The sequence below is a fragment of the Plasmodium reichenowi genome, chromosome 6, assembly GCF_001601855.1.
Source record: "Plasmodium reichenowi strain SY57 chromosome 6, whole genome shotgun sequence".
NCBI classification, from domain to species: domain Eukaryota; phylum Apicomplexa; class Aconoidasida; order Haemosporida; family Plasmodiidae; genus Plasmodium; species Plasmodium reichenowi.
This window is the reverse complement of record NC_033651.1, coordinates 918,659-929,218: the sequence shown is the minus strand read 5'-3', so window position 1 is coordinate 929,218 and position 10,560 is coordinate 918,659. Positions and strand designations below refer to the sequence as shown.

Sequence of the window (10,560 nt, the reverse complement as noted above, 5' to 3'; positions counted from 1 at the left end):
AAAAAAAAAAAAAAAAAAAAAAAAATTTAGGGAAATTTTATCATAGTTGGGAAATTGAATTAATCACTTAAAAATTAGTCAATTTTTTTTATTAAAAATCCATATAATGTTTTATATCCATTTTAATATTACTTTGTAGATTTAATTGATAATATATTGATTTAATGATTTCTTTTTTTCATTTTATTTTTATTTCTTATTTTTTCCTTTAATTCGTAATTCTTTAAATATTTAATTTATGGAATGGCATTTATTGACCGAATTTTTCTTTTATTATTATACTTTTATGTTATATTTTTCTTTTTTCTTTTTTCTTTTTTTTTTTTTTTGTTTAAAAATTTCTCTGGACTTTATTTTATAATGAATAAAATATAATTAAAAGAAAAAAAAAAAAAAAAAAAAAATTAATTGAGAACTTCTTACTCTTTTTTCAAAACCACAATTATATACTAATCACCCATTTTTAAAATAACGGAGAGAATCATTAAAATTTATTTTTTATATAATAAAAAAAAAATATATATATATATATTCTTTAAATAAATAATTTATTAAAATGTTTTAGAAATTTAGATTGTAAAATCTTTTATACATTTTTTGGCAAGTGTTTTTTATAGACATATTATATTATATATATATATATAAAAATATACATATATTTTTTGATACATCCATATAAGAAAGTAGGCTGAATGAGAATGCTTTAAATTCATTTTTTCAATTTATATGTAAGTTTTTTTTTTTTTTTTTATGTGGTCTTATATAAGCCAAAATTTTATTTTTTCTAATTCTATAAAAAAAAAAAATTAATATTCTTCTTCATTATATGAAATAATATATATATATATATATATGTATGTTCCGAAAAAGACACAACTTTATCGTATATAAAATGTGTGAACATAAATATTTTTTAATATCGTAAAATATTTTACACCAATATAAATACATATATATATTATATATATTATATATATATATATATATGATTAAGAATTATTTTATTTTATTTTTTTTTTATATTATATTTATTTGTTCTTCTCTTTTTAAAATATCTAGATCTTCATTATTAAAATAATTTAAATGCATAATTGCTTTATAGTTTTCGTGATTTTTTTCATTCACATCCTTACAAAAGTAAAAATAATATATTTATTTGTGTATATATAAGTCAAATGATAATATGAAATAGGAAAAAACGTTTGTATAATACTATGTATTAATCTATTAAAATATAAATACAAACATATATATATATATATATATATATATTATCATTACTATCAATTCTTCAATCTCGTTTTTTAATATATTAAAATCTTGAAACTTTTCATTCAATGTGTTATTTAATATTTCGTTATTTTCTGGATTATTGGACTCCTTCCATTTGTTTAACTAATCAAATAAACATAAAAATATATATATATATATATATATATATATATATATATTTTCGTAGTATTAATATTCATTATATCGCGTTTTCTATTTCCCCCTTACTTCTATAGTATTTACTTCCAGGGACTCATTTTTTAACTTCATTTTGGTCTCTAAGAAATAATTCTTCAAAAAATAAAATTAATGTCAAACAATTTATTATCCACATTCATTTAATATAATAAAAATATTTGTTCATTTTATTCATTTGGTTCATATTTTTCTCTATTTAAAATTATACCTCTAATAGCAACTTTTGAAGATAATCATATAACTTCATTTTATTTTGATCATATATAGTTTTATATTCATTTGATATTTTTGTAAGTAACATTTTCTTTACATCTGTTTCTAGTTTTAACTCATGTAGAATCTTTTGTTGTTTTTTTCTTTTTTCTTTAATTTTTTTCAAATCATTTCTTAAGTTTTCATAGTCAACAATGTTCCTCTCTAATTCGTATGCGTCTCTTTCCACACCTTCTAAAATCTCTTAAAAAATATAAAAAAAAAATGGATATCATTAAATATTATTGTATCCAATTATATATTTAACAATATATATATATATAGTGCCTTACTTCTTTGAATGGATATGTTTTTCTTTAGTTGTTCTAAGCCCTTTCTTTTTGAAAAATAATTTTTTTTCTTAGTAAGTTTTTCCTCCTAATATATATATATATATATATGTGTGTGTATTTATATTGATGCACATTTACCATTTATAAATACGAGAATCTATTTTTATGTTTCTATTTATGATGTGGTACCTCCAATTTTTGAATGAGCTCCAATTGATCATCCAGAATTAATTTGAAATAATTTTGTATATTAAAAATTTTTTCATTGTACGTCGTTAAGATATTTCTTTTTTATAAAAAATATATATCCATATGACAATAAAAAAGATATATATATATATATATATATATATATATATATATATGTATATATTTTTTTTTTTTATTTAAATTTTTTACTTTATTCGGTCATTTTTTTCCTTTTGTAAATTAAAAATAATTTTTTGTCTTTCCTTGTCCATTTTATCTCTTTGCTGATCACAAGAAACAATAAATAGTTTTATTTTATAATTATTAAACTTTTGTATGAACAAATTTATATATATATATATATATAATAAAAGAATTTTTTTTTTTTTTTTTTATTTGAACCATATTAATTTTTCGAGAGTAGTTATCTTTCATTCTTTTGAGACATATTGTAAATTTTCTATTTATATTATCAATAATTTTATTTTGTGATAATATGATGGAATTTAATTTGTTTAAATGTTTGATGCTTGTTACGGTGGTTAGTTTTTGAAAATCTTTATTGGATTTCTGTTCTTTCATATCATCTCTTATAACAGAAATACAAATAATATATATACATTTATATATATATATATATATATATATTTTTATGGTTTGTAAGGTTTGCTTATTTTGAAAAAACTTTTGGTCATATATATTAAAAGTTTTAAATAAAATTATTACTCCTTTCGTTTGGATAGTGTATCAATCTCAATTTCATTCTTTGTTAAATTATTTAAGAAATTCTCATAACATTTTAATATATATTTATTTATCATATTTTCTATATTCCTTTCCGATAGTAATTTATGCGACCTTTTTTCTTCAACTTCTATTTCTTTATTTTTTAATTCCACATTTAATATCTTCGTATGAGGAATTATAAAAATGGAAATAAATAAATAAATAAATAAATAAATAAATACATAAATACACACATATATACACACATATATACACACATATATACATATATATATATATATATATATATATATATATATATATATATATATTCCATTTTATATGTATATATCCTTTTTCTTATTAACCTTAATGTCATGATATCCCAAGAATATTTGACCATCTATATTTTTTATTTTTACACTTAAATCCTCAACATTATTTTGCTCTACATTTATTTCATCATTTATTTTGTTAAGCTAAGAGAAGAAAACAATAAATTAAATAAATAAATAAATAAATATATATATATATATATATATATATATAACAATTATATGATAATATATTTTATATTACAATTTACCTCTTTTATTAACATAAGTTTTTCTTCTCTCTTTTTAGAAGAGCCCTTTTTCTTAGAATCCTTCATTTGTTAAAGCAAACCTTTTTACAATAAATGTAAACATAAATATTATTAAAATAAAGAGCAGTGCGCATATTTTTTTATTATTTTTATTTTACAGGTCCTCTAAAGATCTGTCCACTTTAAAAAAATTTTATGCTGTGATATATTAAATGACTTTAAAAAAAAAAAATATATAAATTACAATGACTATATTATAATATGCATATTATTCATTTTTTATTTCTACGACTGAAAAAAAAAGAAAAATAATAACAATTTATTTTAGTAAAGCATACGTGTAAAATATATCTTATACACATAAATATATATATATATATATATTTATTTATTTATATTTTAAGACAAATTTTTTTTTTTTTTTTTTTTTTTTTTTTTTATATATTAATTTTTTTTTGTATTAAAGAACAAAGAAATAGAAACAATCGTAGTTTAATAAAATGACATTTATTTATTATATAAAATAATAAGAAACCTTTATTTACACAATGAATAATATATCTCTTTATATAAGGAAGACTTATCAAATACTCATCGTTTAAATAATTAAATAGGAACAACATTATATTATATATATTTTGTATACTTCTCATATATTATTTTCAAAAAATGTGTCGAAGATTATTTGTAAATTCTCGAGATAACAGATACAGAAAAATAAAAAAGTAACATCAACATTATATATATATATATATATATATATTTTTCGTTCGTTCTTTCAAATGATAAAGAGAAAACATTTTATTATCATATGATGATAATGAATTAAATTTTTTTTTTCATGTTTTAAGAAAAAATTAATTCTTATATGTCTTGAAGATGCTTTGATTTATTGTGGTAGTGAAAATGTTCATAAAATTTTTGAAAATATAAAATTATGAATAAAAAAAATAAGCATATATACATATATATATATATATATATATATATATATATATATATATTTCCCTTATTAATATTTCTCTAAAATTTTATATTATTTTATTTTATTATTTTCCAATACCTCAATATCATAATTTTTTGATGATTTTGATCATGCGATGTCACCCTTAATAAAAGCTCAACAAGTATAAAAAAAAAAAAAATATAATATAATTTAATATAGAAAAATCTGAGTTAAAACAAAATTATATAATTAAATAACTATATATATATATATTTTTTTATGTTGTTTTTATGAAATATATATATATATATATATATATATATATATATATATATATATGTTTTTTTTCTTTTTTAAATAATATTTATAAAATTGTCTACATAATCTATGTATTCTTTATTTTTGCAACTTCCTCATTCATTTAATAATTATTTTTTTTTACGAAAAAAATGTGGTTTGGTTATAATATTTTGGCAATTACAACATTTAGTTTATTAATTAGGAGAGGTACAAACATAAATAGTATTATATATATATATATATATATGTTTTTCATTTTATAAAAAAAAATATATATATATTAATAATATATATATATATATATATATGTTTTAATTATTATACAGGCCATGCATCCGATTCTTATAGCACAGGAGGTAATGAAAGAGAAAAAATATATATGCACAATTATAAATATATGTGGACATATATATATATATATATATATATATATATATGTATTAATATATGTTTTATTTTCTATTTTATTTTAAATACGTTAGTTTCTTCAAAAAAGGATAATAATAAAGGTAAAATGAAAAATTATAGACATTATATATATATAATAATAACTTGGAGAATAATATATATATATATATATATACATATTGTAATATTTTTTTTATATATCAAAGAAGTTATCTTACCCCCTATATATGAGCAAGGTAAAGAAGAAAAGTGAATATCCAAATTATATATCATATAAGACATTAGTTAATATATATATATATATATAAATGTTTATATACATGTATTTCTTTGTTGCATTAGAAATTTATACTCATGCACAATCCACAGGTAAAGAAATAAAAATAAAAGTAAAGTGAAGGATACATACATACATACATACATACATATATATATATATATATACTTTTTATTTATTTATTTTATTTTATTTTTTTTAATTTTCCCCACTTTATTACTCAACAGCATCTGATTCTACATTGGTACATAATATAAAATAAACAATAAATCATATAAAAATTTCTTATACAATATATTTTTATTTTTTTCTTATATTCAATCATTTTAGGACGTGGGTAAACTATATAACTGAACAATTGTTTTTGAAAGAACAAATAAATAAGCAGAATAATATATATACATAACAATGAATAAATCCATTGATTAACTTTTAAATTGTATATAGTCATATATATATATATATATATATGTATATTTATATATTTATTTATTTATATATTTTTGCTTATTAAAATATAACAGAAGAATTTAGAATCCCCTTGAAAGATACGTTATGGTCTTATGTAGATAGAAATTCAATAAAAGGATTTATAAATATAAATTTGGACAGTATTTTTGATATTGATTTAAAGGAATATTATGTACATGATGAGGTAATAAAAAAAAACTACACATATATATATATATATATATATATGTATGTATAATTTGAATAAAATAATTTTATATTTTACATATATTTTCATTTTCCATTTATGTAGGAATATATGATAAATAACGAAAAATCGGAAGATTTAGCATGTATAGGTGCGTATGTACAAAAGACTAATGAAATATATTACAATATGTTAGATAAAAAAGATGAGGCATATTTATTCATATGTAAAAAGTGTAAGCACATATATAAGGATATAAAAGAATGTAGAGAAAAAAGCATGCAGTTGATGATAAAAAATATGAGTAGGCAAATAAAAAAAAAAAAAAAAAAAATTAAAAAAAATGAAATTGGAACATGAATATATTTACACATGTCAATAATATTATTATAAATAAGATAATAATTAGTAATCATAATATACAAAATATAAACATATTATATGTACATATATATATATATATGTATATATATATTTTATTTTTATGTAGAAATAACTGTGCCCCAGATACGGTTAAAATATGATAAAAAAAGTAAGAAAAAAAAAAAAAAATATATAATCAATAAATATATATATATATATGTATATATGTTAGATAACCAATTTGATGAGCAAAGTGAAATATGTAGACACCATGTATATGCTCATGAATAAATCTTTAATTTTTATAGATAGAGATAATCAAGAAATAATTATTAACATTCCAGTGACATATGTACTGTCGAATTTACTGTCGAGCTTAAAAAGAACAGTCACATATAATACAGATGATCTTAACAATTCATGTAATGTTTTAATAAAAATGTTACATTTAGATTTATTGAAGATATTATATAATTTACAACATCATCATGGTATATTTAATGGTATAACTGAAAAATATTTAATAGAATTCAGAAATATATTTGTGAAAAGACAAAAAACGAATACAGAAGATAATAATGACATGATATGGGAAGAATGCTTTGTATTAAAAAAATCTATTGATAAGATTATGAATATAAATTTATTTTTGTTAACTAAATCAAGAAATAGATATATGGATTATTTACATAATCGAAGAAAACGATATCGTGATATTTTATTTATGATTACACATAATGTATCAGATATGAATTTAAATACATATATTAAAAATATTTATAATTACATTTATATTTCAACAAAAATAATTAAAGATATTCAATATATATATAATCAAGAAGTATATGCTAACTTTTTTGTAAGAACAGAATTAATAGAAACCTATTTCTTAAAAAATCCTAAACAATTAAAAAATACATGTTCTATATATATTATGATAACCATATCATGGTTTTTTAATCAAATTAATATTGGTATGTATAATAAAAATAAAAATGTATATTATCTATTTAAGGAGAAATTTTCAAAAAGTAACATAAAGCAAATAATACATTCTATATATACAAATAATGTGGAAAACAAAACTAATATTTTACAAATATGTTATGATAGTATTACAAATACAGTAGAATCAATAAAAAAGATTATAAAAAATTATTACAAAGAAAATAATGTCTTATCAAATTATAATATCAACTTTGCTGGATTAATTAAATTTATTGATATACATATATTACGCATGAAATTCATACAATCCACTCTTGAAAAACAACCTTTAATAGAATACGATATATTAAATGATGATCATTTAAATAACGATTCTATAATAAAAAGAGAAAATATGGTTTGTATGATGAAATATATTTCAAATAAAATTAATACATATATATCTTTATTAAAAAAATCAGATTTACAAACTATTATGTTAGAAAATTATGATAAATATAATATATATAGAGATACATATTTTACACATGAAAATGTTTTTTTCTGTTCATCCCCTGGTCAATATTTAATCAGCAAAATATTTTTTTATAGCCTTTTCAATATAATAAACATATATGGTTAAATCGTAAAAATATATGTACACCAGAAGTAAACATATAAACCTAACACATACATATATATATATATATATATATATATATATTATCCATACGTTTTCCATAAAATGTCATAATTTGTATATATATTTTATTTAATTTTTCGCAATATAATGTTTCATCTTAGAGATAACATATATATATATATATATATATATATATATATATATATATGCACATTTTTATTTTTTATTTTTTTTTTATTTAACCTTTTGAAAAATTATAAATCATAAAATTGTCATTAATATATATATATATATTAATTAACCATTTAGAAGGGCTATAAATAAATTAAAAAAAAAAAAAAAAAAAACCTGCACATTTTTTATATTTTTTCATATGTTCCTTTTGCACAATTAGAAAAGAAATATTTATATATCAAATATATATATTTTTTTTATATACATAAAAATATAATAAGGTCAGTATGTGTAACTTGAGACCCCTTCAATGTTAATTTAGAATGATGAGAAGATGAAAATTACCACAACTTGTATAATATTTAATTAAATACCAGATAATATGTAGGAATGAATTTTTATTATAACAACTAAATATTACATAAATATATGTATATTTTTTAGTAATCATTTTTTTTTTTTTTTTTTTTTTTGGCGTGTAACTATATATATATATATATATAATATATATATACAAATATACATATATACAATTTTTCAGTCATTATGTCTTACTATATCCCCCTTGCAATAATCTTCACAATTTTCTCATTAATATTATATATCACAATTTATTATTTAAATAAGAAAAAATATAACTTCTCTAATTTGTTGGGAAATAAAAACATCAGTATTATCGTAGCACATCCAGACGATGAGCTTATGTTTTTTTTTCCAACTATAAAATTTTTGTTTGATAAAAAAAAAAAAAAAAATATATTTCTTTTATCTCTATCTAACGGTAATTATTATGGCTATGGGAATATTAGGGAACAAGAATTATACAAAGTGTGGTCATATATAGGAGGAGAAAAAAATAATTGTCATATATGGAATGATAATAAAATACAAGATGGATGGCTTTATTGGGATGAAAAATATATATTCAAATTAATAAAAGATTATTGCATTCAATATGATATAAAGACGGTACACTTAAAATATTAACGTGTTATTATAATACATACACCTATATATATATATATATATATATATATATATGTATATATATTTATTTATTTATTTTGATAATATGCAATTTTTTTTTTTTTTTTTTTTTTTTCTTACGTAGATATTTACTTTTGATAATTACGGAGTATCTGGACACCCTAATCATATAAGTACTTATAAGAGTATTAGGTAAATACATAAATAAACAAACACATGTATGTATATATATATATATGTGTACATATATATATTTTGTAGGATGTTATCACATATGAAAGACATAGATATTTACACTTTAAAATCCACAAACATCATTTATAAATACATGAGTTTCTTTTCTTATCCTTTTATCACCAACAAAAGGTATTTTCATTTGAACATTGTATATTTATATATGTACATATATTTTTATTTTTTTTTAATTATCATAAATTAGGTATGTCATTTGGTCATTTAATCCTCTCTTATTATTAAGGTATGAAAAAAAAAAAAAAAAAAAAAAAAAAAAAAAAAATTTATATATTGATCATTTATATTATTTATTATATATTTTCTTTTTATAGACTAATGTTTTTTTATAAATCACAGCTTGTCTATTACAGGATTTTATTCTGTATATTCTCTCAGTAATATAAAAAATATATATATACATATGTATATATAATAATAATAATACTTCTCGTTGTAATATATTGTATACATATATATATATATAATTTCAATCATTTGTTTATATATATTTTTTTTAATTAGATATGTATATTTTAACACTTTTGATTTATTAAAGACATACAAATAGGGGATTCTAAACAAATATATTTATTTGAACATATACTTATTATATATATATATATATATATTTATTTATTTATTTATAAATATTTAATACTATTCTATATATATACACTCTTTTTTTTTCTTCTTTTTTTTTTAAAAACTGTAATGCGTATAATAAAATAAAAATTGAAATCAAATATTTTTAAATATGAAAAGTTAAAAAAAAATATGATATAAAATTAATGTTTTTTTAAAACAAAAAAAAAAAAAAAAAAGAATAAATAAATAAATTAAATATATAATACACATATATATATATATATATATAATATTATATTCAAGTGGAAAAAAAATAATTGTACACAATAATAAATATATATATATTTATATGTGTATATATACAATATATGGTATAAAAAATGAGAAAAAAAAAAAAAAAAAAAAAACACAACAATTTAAATATTTAAAAAAAATAATAATAATAAAATGTTTTATAGATAAAAAAAAAAAAAAAAAAAATAATAAAAAATAATAAAATAAAAATAAATAAAAATAAAAATCATTTAAAATACTTTTTATTC

The 10,560-nt window shown here is 17.2% G+C and overlaps 3 protein-coding genes across 3 annotated transcripts; 2 read left to right on the top strand and 1 right to left on the bottom strand.

Annotated features, from left to right (window-relative positions):
• Nucleotides 1-1,017: 1,017 nt before the first annotated feature.
• PRSY57_0623300 (hypothetical protein) lies at nt 1,018-3,582 on the bottom strand (the record flags this gene model as incomplete). The annotated part of the gene is made up of 11 exons (XM_012906606.2): nt 1,018-1,128; nt 1,282-1,395; nt 1,501-1,563; nt 1,679-1,926; nt 2,016-2,100; nt 2,205-2,301; nt 2,415-2,488; nt 2,607-2,793; nt 2,931-3,112; nt 3,299-3,409; nt 3,517-3,582. 11 exons carry the CDS (start codon nt 3,580-3,582, stop codon nt 1,018-1,020), a joined length of 1,338 nt encoding a protein of 445 aa, XP_012762060.2.
• A 1,329-nt stretch (nt 3,583-4,911) lies between these two features.
• On the top strand, nt 4,912-8,038 carry PRSY57_0623200 (hypothetical protein; the record flags this gene model as incomplete). The annotated part of the gene is made up of 10 exons (XM_020114630.1): nt 4,912-4,969; nt 5,089-5,177; nt 5,245-5,271; nt 5,377-5,406; nt 5,513-5,539; nt 5,778-5,784; nt 5,972-6,102; nt 6,211-6,409; nt 6,596-6,637; nt 6,777-8,038. The coding sequence occupies 10 exons, from the start codon at nt 4,912-4,914 to the stop codon at nt 8,036-8,038; spliced, it is 1,872 nt and encodes a 623-aa protein (XP_019970701.1).
• Nucleotides 8,039-8,758: 720 nt separating this feature from the next.
• PRSY57_0623100 (N-acetylglucosaminylphosphatidylinositol deacetylase, putative) lies at nt 8,759-10,001 on the top strand (the record flags this gene model as incomplete). Its single annotated transcript, XM_012906604.2, has 6 exons — nt 8,759-9,181; nt 9,324-9,391; nt 9,461-9,565; nt 9,639-9,677; nt 9,766-9,828; nt 9,956-10,001. 6 exons carry the CDS (start codon nt 8,759-8,761, stop codon nt 9,999-10,001), a joined length of 744 nt encoding a protein of 247 aa, XP_012762058.2.
• Between the last annotated feature and the right edge of the window lie 559 nt (nt 10,002-10,560).